The sequence below is a fragment of the Heptranchias perlo genome, chromosome 4, assembly GCF_035084215.1.
Source record: "Heptranchias perlo isolate sHepPer1 chromosome 4, sHepPer1.hap1, whole genome shotgun sequence".
NCBI lineage: Eukaryota > Metazoa > Chordata > Chondrichthyes > Hexanchiformes > Hexanchidae > Heptranchias > Heptranchias perlo.
The window spans coordinates 76724700-76746160 of record NC_090328.1 but is presented as its reverse complement, the minus strand read 5'-3'; the positions used below and the strand labels follow the sequence as shown (position 1 = coordinate 76746160).

Here is a 21461-nt window from a genome sequence, read left to right as displayed (position 1 = left end):
AGCCAATGCAGTACTTTTGAAGTGTAGTCACTGTTGTAATGTAGGAAAAGCAGCAGCCACTTTGTGCACAGCCAGCTGCCACAACAGCAGTAAAATAACTGATAGGATCATCTGTTTTAGGTGTTGGTTGAGTGATAAATGTTCGCCAGCACACTGGGAAGTATAGATAAGACTTTTTTTGTTTACTTTTAAATGTGTACTTTTTATTTTTGAAGTATTTTTAAGTGGAGCTTTGTAAAGGGTGAGTTTTATTTAACAGAATCAGTATTTGTTGGTTGCTCAGTTTTTAAATTACTGTACAGCAGTGATTTTTTAAAATGATTTTTGAAAGCTTTTCAGATTGTTTAATGGAATCCCTTTTGCAACTATTTAAATTATGTGTGTGCAGTGGCTGTGACCTGAACTAAATATTTTCTTTTGTAGGCCAAAAGAAGTCCAAGAAAATGAAAAGAAATGAACAAATGCAAGACTTCAGTGCACCTGTTATTGATGAATCCAAATTAACAAAAGAAGAACGACTTGGATTATTTCAGGCCGAAGAGAGGCTACGTCGAGAATTTATCTTCAGACTCAAAAAAGTAATGTAGAGCTTTTTTCTTTTGTAGACTGATTTTGGTACATTCATCAAATAACACTTTTTTTTAGCATGCTTAAAACATTTAGATTCTGTATATGCAGGGAATTTAATCCAGTTTTTTAAGTAGTGTCATGATGTGTGGCATTGTTATTTTGGTCACAAGATTTTATATTGTTTCAAAGAGTTTGGAAATCTATGGCTTTTCCTCTGTTCCTTTTTTTATTCAGTCATGGGATGTGGGCGTCGCTGGCAAGGCCAGCATTTATTGCCCATCCCTAATTGCCCTTGAGAGGGTGGTGGTGAGCCACCTTCTTGAACCGCTGCAGTCCATGTGGTAAAGTCCTGTGTTAGGCATGTACGTATTTTCATTTGTTATGTACATGAGCAGAAGAAAGCAAGTATAAGAATAAGGCATTTGGTTCGTCAAAGCCAACTCTTTAATTGTAGCATCCAACTGTATCTTGAACATTCCCAATGTTTTTTGTTTTGTCTGCGCTATGCTACCTGGCAGATTATTCCAGCTGTTACAGTCCATAAGTAAAGTTCTTCCTGATATTTGTTTTAAATTTAATTTTCATTATTTTTCATTTCCCAGTTAGAGGTAATATTCGGAGTTTAACTTATTTAACTGTACATTGTAATATTTTATATACTTAGTTGTGGTCCCTCTTACTAACTTATTGGACTGTAAGTCTTGAGCTTCTCTAATCTTCCACTACAGCTCATCCCATCACATTTGGGATCAGTCTTCTTGCTCTTCTCTATTACCCTTCCAATGCTTCTATATCTTTATTGTTGGTGTGTTGACCAAAACTGATCAATTGTTGTAAGTCTAGTTTGACCAGTACATTGTACAGTCTGGGTATAACTTCTGTAGACTTCTATTCTAATGTTCTGGCCACATATCCTAGCATCCTATTAGTTTTTTTTGATGGCTTTGCCAAATTATCTAAACATAAGAAGTAATGTAAATAGCAATGTTTGAGCCAAGTTATTGAAACCAAGAATCAAGTAACTCTCAATTGTGTTAATCTGCTTCATATGCTGAGATCCTTTGCAGTTTTGCTAATTCTTCAAGAGTAGCTAACCAATAGGAATGGTTAGTACAGTGGGTTTGAACACTGTTGTTTCAGTTTTGGGATCCCTTTGCCTAAAGGGACTATTAAACCCAGCTGCTTCACGGCACAAAATGGCCCCTAATTTGGGACTAAAAGTAAATTACAATTTTGACTAGGAGATTACTGACGTGGTAAATGGAAATGTCACATTTGTGCAGTCAACTGCTAAATTTGGGGTTAAGGCACATTGTTGCAGGCTAATGGGAACCTTACCCTGCATTTAATGTGACTTGATGCTGACATTGAGTGCAAAAACTAAATATCTGTAATGAGACGGTTTTCAGATGTGGAGAAACTTGAGGCAGGAATAAAATCCCCACCCTCCCTCCCACCTGTATGGAAAATGGAAGAGATCTGTGGGTGCTGACAGATAATAAATTGAAGCTATCGCAACAATGTTCAGTGGCAGGGAGTAAAGCAAATTAGGTTTTGGGATATATTAACCGGTCAATATTGAACCAAAATAATGAGGTAATCCTGCCACTTTATAACTCATTGGTGCAACTGCACTTCATATACTGTATACAATTGTAAACAATTTTACAACACCAAGTTATAGTCCAGCAATTTTATTTTAAATTCACAAGCTTTCGGAGGCTACCTCCTTCCTCAGGTGAACGATGTGGAAATGAAGTCCTCGAAATGAAGTCGCATTTATAATTCACAGAACAATGCTGGTGATAACAGACAGTTTTTTCAACTGCCCGTTGTTCTGTGAATTATAAATGCGACTTCATTTCGAGGACTTCATTTCCACATCGTTCACCTGAGGAAGGAGGTAGCCTCCGAAAGCTTGTGAATTTAAAATAAAATTGCTGGACTATAACTTGGTGTTGTAAAATTGTTTACAATTGTCAACCCCAGTCCATCACCGGCATCTCCACATCATATACTGTATACAGTTCTGGCCATCGCATTGTAAGATATTGCAGCTATTGACAGAATACAGAAGACTGCGATCAGAATGATTTGAGGGGCTCGAAGGATTATTTATGATGAGCGATTACGTAAATTGGGTATGTTCTCACTGGAAAAGGAGAGACTGAGATATGATTATTGTTTTTAGGATTCTAAAGGGACTAGATAATGTAGACCATGACGAGCTGTTCCACCTTGTCCAGTACAGTCGAACCAGAGGCCATGCTCTGGTAAATTCAAACTAATCTCCGGAAACATTATTTCAGTGAGTGAGTGGTAAATCTCTAACAGTCTCCCTAGGGAGACGGTGGAACTATGCAGCAAACAAACGGCACTTCCCGCTCCATAGATTTATGCTGATGAACAAACTTACCATGGGCTTTTGTACAGCAACTTCCTTGAATGGTGAACCGAAAACAGTCCAGTGTTAATTCCCAGGAACCTAGGACCTGTGGCAAGGCAAAAGGATCGATCTCTCCTGTCAACTAATCACATTGCAGCAAACCAGTGAGAACTAGGAGGTGCAGTTCATAGACAAACTGTGCAAACTAAAAACCCAGATGTGCCCGTTAAGTTATTATAAAATGACATAGAGAAAGCGAAATAAAGAGAGTGTTAGATTAAAAGACTTAGATAAAAGAGACAGGAAGAAAAAGTTTTAAAATTTAATACAATTAAAATTTTTTTAAATGTCCAAAAACTATTCAAATCAGGAGTAATGAGACTCCCCGTTTTTAAAAGTTAATTTTTAGTTATTTGCCAGTCATTAAGACTTAGCGTGGTGTTAAAGGTTAGTTTATACCAGATGTAACTGAGCGTACCTGTTTTGTGGCGAGATTAGTTAGTTTCCAGCTGGGTAGGAGAGCAAGTTAGCGCTGGTCCATTGATTGCAGCCAGTGATATCCCTTTAATGTGAAACTGTTAGATCGCCGGTGAACCACGAAGAGCAAGTTCCGTATTTCCACGTTTGACTGTGTATGTGCAGTCGCTGGAACTTGCTCTTCGATTTTGCCATTAATAACAGTGAGCATTGTTGGGCTCACCATTATTTTGAAAGCAATTTCCAGCCCGTAATGTTAATTCACTCAAATACAAATTAAATATATTTCTTTCAGAAAATAATATTTTGAGATATAGTATATGAGTAATTTGAGAAATGGCATATGTTAAGTGTAGAATGCTTGGGAGAAATATGTAACTTTGGACCTATGGTTCCCAAAGCTTTCCACCACTGGAAGTTTTCCTAATCACGTCTGGGTCTGTTGTAGACTAATTTAAAAAAAAATCATACTCTGGATGTGGGCATCGCTGGCAAGGCCAGCATTTATTTCCTATCCCTAATTCCCCTTGAATAAGGCCCACCACTATCTTCTCTTGAACTGCCACAGTCCATATGGTGAAGGTACTCCCACGTATCTGAAAGGTAGGGAGCTCTTGGATTTTGACCCAGCGACAATGAAGGAATGGCGATATATGCCCATGTCAGGATGTTGTGTGACTTAGAGGGGAAGTTAGAGGATGGTGTTTTCATGTATCTGCTGACCTTCTAGATGGTGGAGGTGACAGGTTTGGAAGGTGCTGCCAAAGAAGCCTTGGTGCAGTGCAACCTGTAGATAGTACACACTGCAGCCATAATACGTCCGGTGGTAGAGGGATAGAGATTGATTGCCAGGATTAGTCAACAACTCCCTTATTGTTGCATAATGGTAGAAGGCGAACTAGATGGACCTTGATCTTTTTTTTCATATAGCAATTCCTATGATCCCAGAGCACCTTTTTAGGAATTTGGCATAGATATCATCCATACCTGTTGTGCTACAATTAGCTAGGCGACACCATGGAGAGTTTACTTTTTTCTTATTCGTTCATGGGATGTGGGCGTCGCTTGCAAGGCCAGCATTTATTGCCCTTCCCTAAATGCCCATGAGAAGGTGGTGGTGAGCCACCTTCTTGAACCGTTGCAGTCCGTGTGGTGAAGGTTCTCCCACAGTGCTGTTAGGTAGGGAGTTCCAGGATTTTGATCCAGCGACGATGAAGGAATGGTGATATATTTCCAAGTCAGGATGGCGTGTGACTTGGAGGAGAACGTGCATGTGGTGTTCCCATGTGCCTTCTGCCCTTGTCCTTCTAGGTGGTAGAGATCGCGGGTTTGGGAAGTGCTGTTGAAGAAGCCTTGGCGAGTTGCTGCAGTACATCTTGTAGATGGTACACACTGCAGCCACAGTGCGCCAGTGGTGGAGGGAGTGATTGTTTAAGGCTCTATAATTCATTGCTCTAAAATTGTTTGTACCCCCATTTTTAAAAAAAGTCTTAAAAAGGTGACTAACTGTGGATTTAGATTGAGATAAGATATAATTTAGTATGCTTTAGATATAAACTACACCACTTCTGAACTGTATTTCTTAAAATAAAGAAATGAAATACTCCCAACACCAACAAAGGCTATTACAAATAGAAAATTCAATCTCTGGGTCAATGCCAATGGCTGACAAGTTTGGTGCTCTCCAACAATTTGTGAAGTCTAAAAAGAGCATTACATAGAGTTGGTGTCTGTATCAACTGTCCGTCGCAAGGATGCAGTGCCAATCAAGCGGGCTGTTTTGACTGATGGTATTGAGCTTCTTGATTGTTGCACTTACTGTATTCAAATGGTTCATTAAAGCCTTCTCTCTGTGCTGATTTTACACCAGTTTTTCAGACCTCTATGTAGATGGGTCCTTGCGACGGACAGTTGATACAGACACCAACTCTGTGTAATGCTCTTTTTAGACTTCACAAATTGTTGGAGAGCACCAAACTTGTCAGCCATTGGCATTGACCCAGAGATTGAATTTTCTATTTGTAATAGCCTTTGTTGGTGTTGGGAGTATTTCATTTCTTTATTTTAAGAAATACAGTTCAGAAGTGGTGTAGTTTATATCTAAAGCATACTAAATTATATCTTATCTCAATCTAAATCCACAGTTAGTCACCTTTTTAAGACTTTTTTAAAAAATGGGGGTACAAACAATTTTAGAGCAATGAATTATAGAGCAGAAGATCCACAGAATTTATACCTCCAGAATGATATTGAAATACCTGCAATAATATTATGACCAGTGTTGAATATATTGGTTGATATGTTTATTCTTGACATAATAGATTGACATCCTCTCACACTTCTAACACTGCCATTTTTAATTTGTGCTACAATTTTTTTCAGCGTGCTCGAAGCTGCCCTGCTGCAAAGTACACCTGTAAGCTTTGTGATGTACTGGTTGAATCTGTGTCATCTGCCTATAAGCACATTAAAGAGAAGCGACACAAAAAGTGTGTAAAGGTGAGTCTGAACTGAAGTTTTATATATTTTATATCGACGGTCTACTCAGGGATCTGTTGTTTACAAAATGAAACTGGGAGTGAGTTACAGTAGTACTTTCATGAATTAAGACTGTACAGTTCAAATACACCACTACTGCGCATTCTTCAAGGAAAACACCATTCTCGCAATCATAAACTCATAACAGCACAGAAGGAGGCCATTTGGCCCATCCAGTCCGTGCCGACTCCATGCAAGAGCAATCCAGCTAGTCCCACTCCCCTGACCTATCCCCCTAGCCCTGCAATTTTTTTCCTTTCAAGTACTTAACCAGTTCCTTTTTGAAAGCCATGATTGAATCTGCCTCCACCACCCCCTCGGGCAGTGCATTCCAGATCCTGACCACTTGCTGTGTTTAAAAAAAAAAGTATTTCCTCATATTACCTTTTGGTTCTTTTGCCAATCACCTTAAATCTATGTCTTCTGGTTCTTGACCCTTCTGCCAATGGGAACAGTTTTTCTCTATCTCCAGTTGTGGTCGAACCAGTGTTTTATAAAGGTTCATCACGACTTCCTTGCTTTTGTACTCTATGCCTCTATTTATAAAGCTCAGGAGCCTGTATGCTTTTTTTTTAATCCGCTTTCTCAACCTGCCCTGCCACTTTCAACAATTTGTGCACATGTACTCTCAGATCTCTCTGTTCCTGTACCCCTTTTAGATTTGTGCCCTCTCGTTTATATTGCCTCTCCTCGTTCTTCCTACCGAAATGTATTATTGGAAGCCATCGAGAGTCTAAAGAGTAGAATTTTGACTTATCAGTACATTACGTGATGTCCGGTGAAAGGTTACAGTAAAAAATAGAACAGGAGACATGATGAATAGCACCATAAATAAGGCAGGAAAAAAGGCAAGAGGAACTAAATAATATCCTTTTATTTCACATCACTGCTGTTTTGTTTTACATCAACATCTAAGATGGTCATGGAAGATGAGCACCAACTTCTAGGGATTTTCTGTATTCCAGAACATGCAACCTGGCCATGATCTCATTGCATTATCATTATGGTGTTGGGGGTAATATATTAACAAGGATAGAGGATTGGTTAATGGACAGAAAACAGAGAGTAGGAATAAATGGGTCATTTTCAGGTTGGCAGGCTGTAACTAGTGGGGTGCTGCAAGGATCAGTGCTTGGGTCTCAGCTATTTACAATCTATATTAATGACTTAGATGAAGGGACTGAGTGTAATGTATTGTCAGCAAACTTGGATACAAAGCGAGGTGGGAAAGTAAGCTGTGAGGAGGATGCAAAGAGTCTGCAAATGGATATAGACTGGTTAAGTGAGTGGGCAGGAAGGTGGCAGATGGAATATAATGTGAAATGTGAGGTTATTCACTTTGGTAGGAAGAATAGAAAAGCAGAATATTTTTTAAATGGTGAGAAACTATTAAATGTCTGTTCAGAGGGATTTGGGTGTCCATGTACACGAATCACGGAAAGTTAACATGCAGATACAGCAAGCAATTAGGAAGGCAAATAGTATGTTGGCCTTTAAAGGGTGTTGGAGTACAAGAGTAAGGAAGTCTTACTGCAATTGTACAGGGCTTTGGTGAGACCACACCTGGAGTACTGTGTACAGTTTTGGCTTTCTTACCTAAGGAAGGATATACTTGCCTTAGAGGTGGTGCAACAAAGGTTCACTGATTGATTTCTGGGTTGAGAGGGTTGTCCTATGAGGAGAGATGGAGTAGAATGGGCCTAGACTCTCTGGTGTTTAGAAGAATGAGTGGTGATCTCATTGAAACATATAAGATTGAGAGGGCATGACTGGGTAGAGGCTGAGAGGATGTTTCCCCTGGCTGGAGAGTCTAGAACTAGGGAGGCATAGTCTCAGGATAAGGGGTCGGCAATTTAGGACTGCAATTTCTTCACTCGGAGGGTTGTGAGTCTTTGAAATTCTCTACTCCAGAGGGCTTTTTTTTATTTGTTCATGGTAAATGGGTGTCACTGGCAAGGCCAGCATTTATTGCCCATCCCTAATTGCTCTTGAGAAGGTAGTGGTGAACCGCTGCAGTCCGTGTGGTGAACGTTCTCGCACTGTGCTGTTAGGAAGGGAGTTCCAGGATTTTGACCCAGCGACGATAAAGGAACGGCGATATATTTCCAAGTCGGGGTGGTGTGTGACTTGGAGGGGAACGTGCAGGTGGTGTTGTTCCCATGTGCCTGCTGCCCTTGTCCTTCTAGGTGGTAGAGGTCGCGGGTTTGGGAGGTGTTATCGAAGAAGCCTTGGCGAGCTGCTGCAGTGCATCCTGTGGATGGTACACACTGCAACCACAGTGCGCCGGTGGTGAAGGGAGTGAATGTTTAAGGTGGTGGATGGGGTGCCAACCAAGCGGGCTGGTTTGTCCTGGATAGTGTCGAGCTTCTTGAGTGTTGTTGGAGCTGCGCTCATCCAGGCAAGTGGAGAGTATTCCATCACACTCCTCACTTGTGCCTTGTAGATGGTGGAAAGGCTTTGGGGAGTCAGGAAGTGAGTCGCTCGCCGCAGAATACCCAGCCTCTGACCTGCTCTTGTAGCCACAGTATTTATGTGGTTGGTCCAGTTAAGTTTCTGGTCAATGGTGACCCCCAGGATGTTGTTGGTGGGGGATTCGGCAATGGTCATGCTGTTGAATGTCAAGGGGAGGTGGTTAGACTCTCTCTTGTTGGAGATGGTCATTGCCTGGCACTTGTCTGGTGTGAATGTTACTTGCCACTTATCAGCCGAAGCCTGGATGTTGTCCAGGTCTTGCTGCATGCGGGCACGGACTGCTTCATTATCTGAGGGGTTGCAAATGGAACTGAACACTGTGCAATCATCAGCGAACATCCCCATTTCTGACCTTATGATGGAGGGAAGGTCATTGATGAAGCAGCTGAAGATGGTTGGGCCTAGGACACTGCCCTGAGGAACTCCTGCAGCAATGTCCTGGGACTGAGATGATTGGCCTCCAGCAACCACTACCATCTTCCTTTGTGCTGGGTATGACTCCAGCCACTGGAGAGTTTTCCCCCCGATTCCCATGGACTTCAATTTTACTAGGGCTCCTTGGTGCCACACTTGGTCAAATGCTGCCTTGATGTCAAGGGCAGTCACTCTCACCTCATCTCTGGAATTCAGCTCTTATGTCCATGTTTGGACCAAGGCTGTAATGAGGTCTGGAGCCAAGTGGTCCTGGCGGAACCCAAACTGAGCATCGGTGAGCAGGTTATTGGTAAGTGCCGCTTGATAGCACTGTCGGCGACACCTTCCATCACTTTGCTGACGATTGAGAGTAGGCTGATGGGGCGGTAATTGGTCGGATTGGATTTGTCCTGCTTTTTGTGAGCAGGACATACCTGGGCAATTTTCCACATTGTTGTGTAGATGCCAGTGTTGTAGCTCTACTGGAACAGTTTGGCTAGCGGCGCGGCTAGTTCTGGAGCACAAGTCTTCAGCACTACCCCCGGGATGTTGTTGGGGCCCATAGCCTTTGCTGTACCCAATGCACTCAGCCGTTTCTTGATATCACCTGGCTGAAGACTGGCTTCTGTGATGGTGGGGATATCGGGAGGAGGCCGAGATGGATCATCCACTCAGCACTTCTGGCTGAAGATGGTTGCAAACGCTTCAGCCTTGTCTTTTGCACTCACGTGCTGGACTCCGCCATCATTGAGGATGGGGATGTTTACAGAGCCTCCATGTGGATGCTCAGTCCTTGAATACATTCAAGGCTGAGATTGATAGATTTTTGGACTCTAAGGGGATCAAGGGAAATGGGGATCGGGTGGGGAAGTGGAGTTGAGGTCGAAGATCAGCCATGATCTTATTGAATGGTGGAGCAGGCTTGAGAGGCCGTATGGCCTACTCATGCCCCTATTTCTTGGTGTTCTTATGTTGGCTTCTACTAACAGACCGAAAAGTAAAATATTTACTTTGCTTAATTGTTAATCTCTAATAATGTATTAGTCTTTAGGTCATACTTGCCCCAAACTCCTTATTTGCATTCTAAATTGCAGACAACCTTCACATAGATTGGGAAAAGCAGACTAGCAACTGTCAGGAAGGTAGTGAATTTCTTGAGTGTGTCCGGGATAGTTTTCTACAGCAGTATGTCCTAGAGGCAACAAGAGGGCAAGCCATACTAGATCTAGTAACGAACCAGATTTAGTTAACGGCTTAACTGTGCGTGAACATCTATACAATAGTGATCATAACATGATCGAGTTCAATGTAGTGTTTGAAAGGGAAAAAAGTGAATCAGCTGCCAAGATTCTAGACTTTGGCAAGGCCGACTTCAATGGGATGAGACAGAGATTGTCCACAGTAAAGTGGGCAAATCTGTTAATGGGTAAAACGACTGATGATCAGTGGGAAATGTTTAAAGAAACTTTTAACGTGATACAGAATCGGTTTATACCCCTGAGGGGCAAGAACTCTACTTGCCAAAAAAAACAGCCATGGACAACTAAAGAGATAAGGGACAGTATAAGACATAAGGAAAGGGCACAGATCCTGGCGAATGGGAAAGATACAAAGATCAACAAAGGGTCACAAAACAGATAGTAAGGGCTACAAAAAGAGAGTATGAAAAGAAACTCGCAAGGGATATCAAAACCAAAACGAAGAACTTTTATAGTTGTATTCGGAAAAAGAGGGTGGTCAGCAGTAGTGTTGGCCCCTTAAAAACTGAAAGTGGGGATATTGTCATTGACAATGGGGAAATGATGGACATGTTGAACAATTACTTTGTGTCAGTATTTACAGTCGAAAAAGAGGATCGCATGCCGGAAATCCCAAGAAAACTAATATTGAATCGGGGACAGGGACTCGATAAAATTAACATAAGTAAAGCAACAGTAATGAAGAAAATAATAGCACTAAAGAGTGACAAATCCCGAGGACCAGATGGTTTCCATCCCAGGGTTTTAAAGGAAGTAGGTGAGCACATTGCGGATGCCCTAACTATAATCTTTCAAAGTTCTCTAGATTCAGGAACTGTCCCTCTAGATTGGAAAATTGCACATATCACTCCGCTTTTTATGTAAGGAGAGAGAGGGAAACCGGGGAATTATAGACCAGTTAGCCTAACATCTGTTGTGGGGAAAATGCTGGAGTCTATAATTAAGGATAGGGTGACTGAACACCTCGAGAACTTTCAGTTAATCAGAGAGAGCCAGCATGGATTTGTGAAAGGTAGGCCGTGCCTGACAAACCTGATTGAATTTTTTGAAGAGGTGACTAAAGTAGTGGACAGGGGAATGTCAATGGATGTTATTTATATGGACTTCCAGAAGGCATTTGATAAGGTCGCACATAAGAGACTGTTAGCTAAGATAGAAGCCCATGGAATCGAGGGAAAAGTACGGACTTGGTTAGGAAGTTGGCTGAGCGAAAGGTGACAGAGAGTAGGGATAATGGGAAGGTACTCACATTGGCAGGATGTGACTTGTGGAGTCCCGCAGGGATCTGTCTTGGGGCCTCAATTATTCACAATATTTATTAATGACTTAATGAAGGCATAGAAAGTCTCATATCTAAGTTTGCCGATGACACAAAGATTGGTGGCATTGTAAGCAGTGTAGTTGAAAAAATAAAATTACAAAGTATAGTGATAGATTAGGTGAATGGGCAAAACTGTGGCAAATGGAATTCAATGTTGACAAATGTGAGGTCATCCACTTTGGATCAAAAAAGGATAGAACAGGGTACTTTCTAAATGGTAAAAAATTAAAAACAGTGAATGTCCAAAGGGACTTAGAGGTTCAGGTACATAGATCATTGAAGTGTCATGAACAGGTACAGAAAATAATCAAGGAGGCAAATGGAATGTTGGCCTTTATATCTTGAGGACTAGAGTACAAGGGGGCAGAAGTTATGTTGCAGCTATACAAAACCCTGGTTAGACCGCACCTGGAGTACTGTGAGCAGTTCTGGGCACCGCACCTTCAGAAGGACATATTGGCCTTGGAGGGAGTGCAGCGTAGGTTTACTAGAATGATACCCGGACTTCAAGGGTTAAGTTACGAGGCGAGATTACACAAATTGGGGTTGTATTCTCTGGAGTTTAGAAGGTTAAGGGGTGATCTGATCGAAGTTTATAAGATATTAAGGGGAACGGATAGGATGGATAGAGAGAAGCTATTTCCGCTGGTTGGGGATTCTAGGAGTAGGGGGCACAGTCTAAAAATTAGAGTCAGACCTTTCAGGAGCGAGATTAGAAAACATTTCTACACACAAAGGGTTGTAGAAGTTTGGAACTCTCTTCCTCAAACGGCAATTGATACTAGCTCAATTGCTAAATTTAAATCTGAGATAGATAGCTTTTTGGCAACCAAAGGTATTAAGGGCCAAAGATCAGCCAAAGATCAAATGGCAGAGCAGGCACGAGGGGCTGAATGGCCTACTCCTGTTCCTATGTTCCTATGATAACTTAAGTTTTGGGTACTGCATACATTTAAAACCTGGTCCTCAGTGCAGGGCTGTAAATTGCTGGCAGTGGTAAAGTTTAATAATTTTAGGAGCAGAGTTTAAATATGGAAGGTGTGTTTTTGTTTCAATATTGCTGTAGATATTTATATTTCATCATAATCCACATGTTCCACATTTGCAAAATTAACTTGGAATTTCATATTTTGGGGGGCCCTGTTACCCTGCATTCTACCTGCATATTGCACTGTATTCATGAAGGAAAGGCATACTCTGGGAGAGAGGAAAAGGAGTGAAAATGGAGAGAACCTTGTTGTTATCACTGTGTGCCCATGCAGGCTCGTGTTGAAGACCGAGGTCTGGGGCACTGTTTTTAGTTAGTGACTTTATTAGCGCTCAATCACTTATTACGTCATAAACGTGAAATGTTGCATTACTAATTTATGTAATTCAAGTTTTTTTAAAAAAAGTATGGTGTTACTTAGCTTAAAATAGGGCTGTTCAGTTCTGCTTATTGTCAGGGGGAACAGAATTTTGCTTGCACGTGGAGGAACAAAACCACTGCAACCTTTTCAACCATGGAGAATAGAAATGTTACATGCGCAATGTTTAAAGCTTCTGTTTGAGCAGTGCTTCGTCTCTTCAAATCTGCCACAGTTGAAGAGAGCTGCAGGATTCGATCCAGTAGTCTTCATTCAGAAGCACTTTTTTTCCAGTATTAATAATTAGTATTTTATTTGTTTTTAACCCTCATTCTAACTATTTTACAATTGAATAGATGTTTTATAGGATTACATTATGGTAGAATTCTTTTACTGTTTTGTACATTTTTTTTTCTGTTCAGCTTCCTAACATTTACCATTAAACCGTATCAGTGATTCTATTCAAACCTTTCAGCTTAAAACTGTTAAATCATTGGAAATGAAAAGTTTGTGTAAAGTATGCAATATTTAGAAGGGGTTTTTTATTCATAAGATTCAAGAATAAATACAAAAGATGAGATATTGTATTTGGGACACTTAAAAGATTTGCTTAACTAATTTGGGGTCTGTGCTATTAGGAAAAACAAGAAGAAGAAAGGCTGACAATGCTTCCCCCTCCGAGTCTCTCTCAAGTAAGAGCAGTTGATGCTGCCATTAACAAGGTTGTACAGGAACATGGCATAACTGAAGATGATGTGAACAAAAGGCATGAAATTACAAGAAGAATGGAAAAGGTTCTGCAACTTTTATTACCAGGTGCAGTTTTCCTTATATAATATTTTATATTTTACTTTCGATATAAATTGTTATACAAATAAGATTTTTTTGTAATGCTCTACGATAATTTTTCAGGTACACTCTTGGTATAAAATTAAAATACTTTTGGTAATATACTGGAGTAGTGGTTTTATTTCAAGTTGTAATACTGCAATAAGCCATCATTGAAATATATGGTATCTATATAATGGTTTTCTTTTATCATCCAGACTGCTCACTTAGACTGTATGGCTCCTCTTGTACAAGATTTGGCTTTAGAGATTCTGACCTTAACATTGATATACAATTTCCAGTTCATGTAAGTTTCTAGAGACTGAACGAAGACCTCTGTATATCAACTGTGTATACAATCAGGTTTTGAGTACCCTGTTTTAGATAATAAGTCGGACATTAAAATTGTTCAAGTATGAACTTCGTTGTTTAACCCTTTGAATACTGAATTCCCAGGTTACTTTTAAAACCCGCATACAATTTCTGCTCTGCAATTTCTCTGATATAAATATTCTGATTACAGAAAGGGAGGCTTGTCTCATTAGCACCATATGGTATTGCTAGTCTCCGTTACAGTTGCTAACAGCCTAGACTGAGTGTCTTGATAGTTGGCAAGCACTACATACTTCCCTGCAGCTTGCATCGCTGTACGGCCACCCCCTACTCCACATCCTGCTAAAATATCAAACTCATTTTATCCGCTTTGGAACAAACCCTGCCAGGATTCAAACCCAGGGTCCCATAATTAAGTTACCCCATATCCTGTATATCATCAAATACTGTACAACAGCAGAGCTTTTCTGTTCATTTTCTGAATAAAATGAAAAGTTTGAGCTGTTTTACTTTTGAATCAAAACTGAAGATCTCAGAAGATGAACAAAATATACATATTACATTTCTTCATGTGTATACCAGAAATGCATAGAGTATGTATGTCATTATGTTCCAACTAAAGCTCTTACTGAAGCTATGCAAACAACATGACAGTTATGAAGGCTGGAATGATATTTTGAAGTTTTTTGTGATGGGAGCAAGGAGGGAAATTAGTTTTATGTGAAGCAGTAAATGAAGAATTTGTTTCATAAATCAGTATGCTTGTCCTTTTTGTTTCTCAGATGAGTCAACCAGATGTGTTATTGCTTGTTCAAGAAAGCCTTGAGAATAGCAGTAAGTTTTTTTTTTCAAAATGATGAGTGAGCATACCTTTCAATTATTACATGCATAATCAGTGTGCCATGTTTTTAGAAACCACTCAGCATTCGAGAATAATGTAATACTATATATTCATTCAACCTGTTTATATTATATATTAAAATATAATATAGTCAGTTGTACAGGTATTTTGTGTATAAATTGTTTTGTGTATAAATTGTTTTGTTTTGTGTATAAATTGTTTTGTGTATAGATATTTTGCCTTGGAGCTAAAAACAAACATGAAAACTACAGAAATGTACCTCGCCCTCTTAAGTTTGACACATTTAAATAATGACGCACTTTACGAATTAACTTATGGACTATATAGAGATGTACGTTGTTTGGAACCTAATACCATCAGCAAATTAAAAGTTAGCCACATTTTGTAATATTTTTGTCCTTTTCCAATAGGTCAAAACTAGAAGAGCCTAGGCTGAAATCTCATAAGTCCTATCCCAGGACCCATTTTACAAAAATTAAAATTAATCATTAGTGTTCCAGTAAATCAGAATAGGGGTTCTTCGTCAAAATTTTCTAGAAGACTGTTGCCCACTGAAAGTGAGTCACCATGTTTGTACAGTGACGAATATTGTGTGCCTTTTAATTGTTTACCAAGTTTTATGCTTAAAGTTCTACCTCAAAAATTAAAGAATTTGTAACTGGGCCTGAGAAAATGGTCCTTTTTGTAGGATCTGCATTTTGTACGTCAACACAGTCCTGAGTAAATGTGTTGTTCAGGTTAGTTTAGTATTAGCTCGGTTCATAAATATTGAACCTCCCAGTGACGAGCAGAAAGAATAGTGTTTAACTGTCAGAAGAATTGTTAAATAGATTTTTTGTTCTTCCCAAATTTATTCAGTTTCTTTCATTGATGTTGAGGCGGAGTTCCATGCCAGAGTGCCTGTCGTACTATGCAGAGACAAGCGAAGGTTTGTCGGGACTCACTTTTCTTAATCTGAATGTAATTACTGTACTATAACGTAATGTGAACTGAGCCATTTATAAAAGACTAACAATTGAGCACTAATGAACCTAACTTAATCGTGTGAGTTTTACCACACCAGAGGAAGCCATGCTAAATTTAAGTACTTCCATTTTTCATGGAATTATGTGTATGAAGGTTATCTTTTTCTTCTCTTTTCCCCCTCCTTCCCTGGAGACGCATGCTGTTCACTGTTCCCTGATTAAGAAACTGGGAAGGTGAACCCTATCAATCCCATTCTTGAGTTTGTATGCAGGAAGACTTGTGTTCAGTTACAGTACTTAATTTCTTCTCTGTTGTGCATGATTCTCTCAACTTCATGTCAGGAGCTGTGACAGAACAATAACTGGTTGTAGATTGAATGAAACCAGGTGTTCCGATTTTTTTTTTCCCCCTCAATCAGTAGCAGCCCTTTTATATCTATACTTGTTTTCAATTTTATGAAAGCTATTTTAATTACAATATACACTTTTATCTTTTTTTTCTTGCTCCATTCTCATGCTGATTGATTTCTTGCAAATAGCCTTACCACATAATGATTCTTAGGTTTGTTTCTAGATAGTTCAATGGAATTTTCTGTTCTCATGTACACATGTAAACAGATCAGGCTTCCTGTCCTTTTCCCATTCCTAAAACTTGTTTGGTTTTGCAATAGCAGTTTAACAAGTCACATCCACTGTTTCAGCATATTAGAATCATTGATTGTGTACTTTCTTAGTTTCATTTACAATAAAAAATTAAATTATGCAAGCCTTTGATACCTTAAAATGAAGTCCCTGAATCAATAGATTGTTTCGAAATGCTGTATTGTCCATGATCATAGTGAGAATGTAGAAAAATGCCCATATGGTGATGGTGCCAGAGGACTGGAAAATTGTAAATGTTACACCCTTGTTCAAAAAAGGGTGTAAGGATAAACCCAGCAACTATAGGCCAGTCAGTTTAATGTCAGCGGTGGGGAAACTTTTAGAAACGATAATCCAGGACAGAATTAACTGTCACTTGGACAAGGGTGGATTGATCAGGGAAAGCCAGCACGGATTTGTTAAAGGCAAATCATGTTTAACTAACCTGATAGAGTTTTTTGAAGAGGTAACAGAGAAGGTAGATGAGTTCAATGCAGTTGATGTGGTGTATATGGACTTTCCAAAAGGCGTTTGATGAAGTGCCGCATGGTAGGCTTACCATCAAGATTGTGGCCCGTGGAATAAAGGGGGCAGTAGCAACGTGGATACAGAATTGGCTAAGTAATAGGAAGCAGACAGTAGTGGTGAATGCTTGTTTTTTAGACTGGAGGGAAGTGTATAGTGGTGTTCCCCAGGGGTCAGTGCTGGGACCACTGCTTTACTTGATATATGTTACTGACTTGGACGTGGGTGTACAAGGCACAATTTCAAAATTTGCAGATGACACAAAACTTGGAAGTGTAGTGAACAGTGAGGAGGATAGTGGTAGACTTGAAGAGGATATAGACATGCTGGTGGCATGGACGGACACGTGGCAGATGAAATTTAACGCAAAAAAATGCAAAGTGATACATTTCGGTTGGAAGAACGAGGAGAGGCAATATAAACCACAGGGCACAACTCTAAAAGGGGTACAGGAACAGAGAGACCGGGGGGTATATGTGCACAAACCGTTGAAGGTGTTAGGGCAGGTTGAGAAAGTGGTTTAAAAAAAGCATACGGGATCCTGGGCTTTATAAATAGAGGCATAGAGAACAAAAGTATGGAAGTCATGATGAACCTTTATAAAACACTGGTTCGGCCACAACTGGAGTATTGTGTCCACTTCTGGGCACCGCACTTTAGGAAAGATATGAAGGCCTTAGAGAGGGTGCAGAAGAGATTTACTAGAATGATCCCAGGGATGAGGGACTTTAGTTATGTAGACAGACTGGAGAAGCTGGGGTTGTTCTCCTTGGAACAGGTTGTGAGGAGATTTGATAGAGGTATTCAAAGTCATGAACGGTCTAGACAGAGTAGATAGAGAGAAACTGTTCCCATTGGCGGAATGGTCAAGGACCAGAAAACATAGATTTAACGTGATTGGCAAAAGAACCAAAGGTGACATGAGGAAAAACTTTTTTGCACAGTGAGTGGTTAGGATCTGGAATGCACTGCCCGAGGGGGTGGTGGAGGCAGATTCAATCATGGCCTTCAAAAGGGAACTGGATATGTACTTGAAAGGAAAAAATTTGCAGGGCTACGGAGAAAGGGCGGGGGAGTGGGACTAGCTGGATTGGTCTTGCATAGAGCCAGCGTGGACTCGATGGGCCAAATGGCCTCCTTCAGTTCTGTAACCTTTCTATGATTCTATATTTTTTGCTATTAGCATCTGTCAACATTAGTTGTACTGAGGATGCGTGTATATAATGCTGATAAACTTCAGTGAAATGACAGTTTTTTTTAAAAAACTATGTTTTGAGGGTTTCATGCTAGAGAGACTGGGAAGATTGGGTTTGTTTTCCTTGGAGCAGAGGAGGCTGAGGGGGGACATGATTGAGGTGTACAAAATTATGAGGGGCACAGATAGGATGGATACCAAGGAGCTTTTTCCCTTCGTTGAGGGTTCTATAACAAGGGGACATAGATTCAAGGTAAAAGGCGGGAGGTTTAGAGGGGATTTGAGAAAGAACTCTTTCACCCAGAGGGTGGTTGGAGTCTGGAACTCACTGCCTGAAAGGGTTGTGGAGGCAGGAACCCTCACATCATTCAAGAAGCATTTGGATGAGCACTTGAAATGCCATAGCATACAAGGCTACGGACCAAATGCTGGAATATGGGATTAGAGTAGACAGGGCTTGATGGCCGGCGCGGACACGATGGGCCGAAGGGCCTCTATCCGTGCTGTATAACTCTATGACTCTATATTCTCCTTGGGTTTAGCATCTCTTATGAACTAGAGTATGCCTTTATGTCCCCATAGGTAAATGTAGTGACACCCAGAGGTCAAACAGAGAACCCTTGCCACTGTGCTCTGACTTACTAAAATATATCATGTGCCATCTGGTGATCTTAATTTGGTAGGCAGAAGAATATACACTTTCTAAATGAGACTTGGGCTTATAACCCAACAAATTCAGATAACATTATTAAACAGTTAAATGAATAGTATTCAGTACAAACAGTATACCTATAGTAATTACAACCTTTACTGTTCTCCTCAATGCCAAAACAGCAAAGATGCTTCTCCTGCGCTAACTCTTGACATAAAAATGTTCTTTGAAACTCAGTCACTGAATTCCTACCAGGGAGCCTCCGAATAGCGGTGGGCCCCTGACTGCCTTAAACTGACTGGTGAGCTGAGCGCAGGCAACCAAATGTAAGCGCTCAATGGGAAGCTGCTGCCCACAGCACTGTCCGTGAAAGGCATTACAAAAAAATCATGGCTCTGACCCATGTCTTCACCCTGAACACAGCAGTCAGTCGAACCCACCACCCTAATAAGACTCCCCCCTCCCCCTCCCCAAAGGACATCAATCACAGGATGCTTGATTGAATAGGCTGGCTTGATTCATGGATATGTGCCAAATTCTTTGAATGACCTATTGTACAGATGCCCATCCACATACACCAGCAGCAATCAAACCATGCAAGCTAAGGTCTTCTTGAAATATGCATGACTCTGCCTTTGTTCTGAGGTGTGAAAATTAGTTAGACTGTAATGTATATTCTATGCAAAAATAGCTGGTAGAAACTGATCTTAACCCTGTGTGCGTTGTGGCCAAGAAGAAAGAACCCGGTAACTAATCTAATATAGACAAAAATGCTTAATTTTTGTTAGTGAATGTCGTACAGTAGTGAACCAAACTATACAATTTTGTAATTTTCTTTTTATTCCCTTCAGTGGCCTTTTATGTAAAGTGAGTGCTGGCAATGAAAATGCATGGCTCACAACATGTCACTTAGCTGCCTTGGCAAAGTTGGAACCTAGTCTTACTCCACTGGTTATTGCCTTTAGATCCTGGGGAAAGGTAAGAAATTCAGTTTAGCTTTTTTAAACTAGTGGTTTGATAAGTACTGTAAATATATGTTGCATTTCAAATCCTTGTAATTATGCTCTACTTTTTCCTCACTTTTTAATTTGATGTAAATGTTTTTCCTTTTAATTTAGTTTGTGTTTTATTTGCTTTTAACTTCATCTTCAGTCATTTACTTGCTTTGCTTCGGAGTGAGAATTTTCAGGTATCTGGCAGATTTTAACATTTTTTTCTCCCTTCCAAATGTGAAATGATCGCATGCTTTCCCCTAAATCCCTGACATATTTTAAAATTTAGAGAAAACTTATGGTAGTATTGACCGAATGCTCTCCAATGTTAACAACAACAACTTGCATTTATATAGTGCCTTTAATGTAGTAAAACGTCTCAAGGCGTTTCACATGAGCAATTTTCAAACAAAATTTGACACCGAGTCACATAAGGAGATATTAGGACAGGAAGGCGGTAGGTTTTAAGGAGCGTATTAAAAGAGGAGAGAGAGGTGGAGAGATTTAGGGAGGGAATTCCAGAGCTTAGGGCGTAGGCACCAATGTTGGAGTGATTAAAATAGGGGATGCGCAAGAAGCCAGAATTGGAGGAGCCCTAAGATCTTGGAGGGTTGGAGGAGGTTACAGAGATATGTGGGGGGGGGGGCGAGGCCATGGAGGGATTTGAAAACAAGGATGAGAATTTTAAAATCGAGGCGTTCCCAGACCGGGAGCCAATGTAGGTCAGCAAGCTCAGCGATGATGGGTGAACGGCAGTTGGTGCGAGTTGGGATACGGGCAGCAGAATTTTGGAGGAGCTCAAGTTTGTGGAGGGTGGAGGATGGGAGGCCAGCCAGGAGAGCATTGGAATAGTTAACTCTAGAGGTAATAAAGGTATGAATGAGGGTTTCAGCATCAAATAAGCTGAGGCAGGGGTGGAGACGGGTGATGTTACAGATGTTAAGAACAGCATATTACTTTTAGTACCTTTTGCATAATGAAACATCTTAAGTGCTTTACTGGGAGGTGAATAAGAAGCAAGGCAAAAAGATATGGAGAGGAGACTGAAGGCACAGTCAGAGTTGTTTTGAGGAGGCTTTGAAGATGAAAGAAGTAACATGGGAAAGAGGTTTATGAAGAGAATTCCAGAACATAGGGTCACTGAGTGAGTATATCTGAAAATGAGAGAGACAAAATCTAAAGGTACGTCCTATTATAGGGAGACACGTTACACTTTTGCTACAACTACAGGGAAGTGAATCTTGCCCATTAATTTTAAGGAAAAAGTAGACATGAACATGAAGTGAGATCTTACCAAGCAGAATGGGAATTTCTTCTCTTGGATGGTTCTGCAAAATCAAATTGGCTCTATATCAAGTAATATGTATCGTGATGACTTTTTTTAAGATAGAGATGGATAGAGTGCTTCTCACTGTAGATCTCAAGATAAATAAGGATGAGGAAGACCAATTGGCTTAACCATCCAGGAAATAAAAGCTTTGGTTCAACAATTATAGCATCCAACTATTTCTTAAATGGTTCCAGGGTTTTTGCCTTCATTGGCCTGCCTGGAAGCTCATTCCAGGTGTTGAAATAATAGATAAATGTTTAAACTATGTTTTTAATGTAGTTTATAGGACACAAACATTTTTCCATTGCTGTTATCTTCTGATTCATAGTACAAAATGGGATGTGCAGCCCAGGC

General features: G+C 40.3%; 1 protein-coding gene across 1 annotated transcript in view; it reads left to right on the top strand.

The window, feature by feature from the left end:
• The window catches only part of LOC137321038 (terminal uridylyltransferase 7-like), a 111484-nt gene that overhangs the window by 27691 nt on the left and 62332 nt on the right, over nt 1–21461 (top strand). Inside the window, exons 3-9 of the mRNA XM_067983178.1 lie at nt 424–578; nt 5816–5932; nt 13422–13599; nt 13830–13918; nt 14727–14778; nt 15665–15734; nt 19637–19763. Coding sequence (XP_067839279.1) covers nt 424–578; nt 5816–5932; nt 13422–13599; nt 13830–13918; nt 14727–14778; nt 15665–15734; nt 19637–19763 — 788 coding nt within the window. The remainder of the gene's footprint in view (nt 1–423; nt 579–5815; nt 5933–13421; nt 13600–13829; nt 13919–14726; nt 14779–15664; nt 15735–19636; nt 19764–21461) is intronic.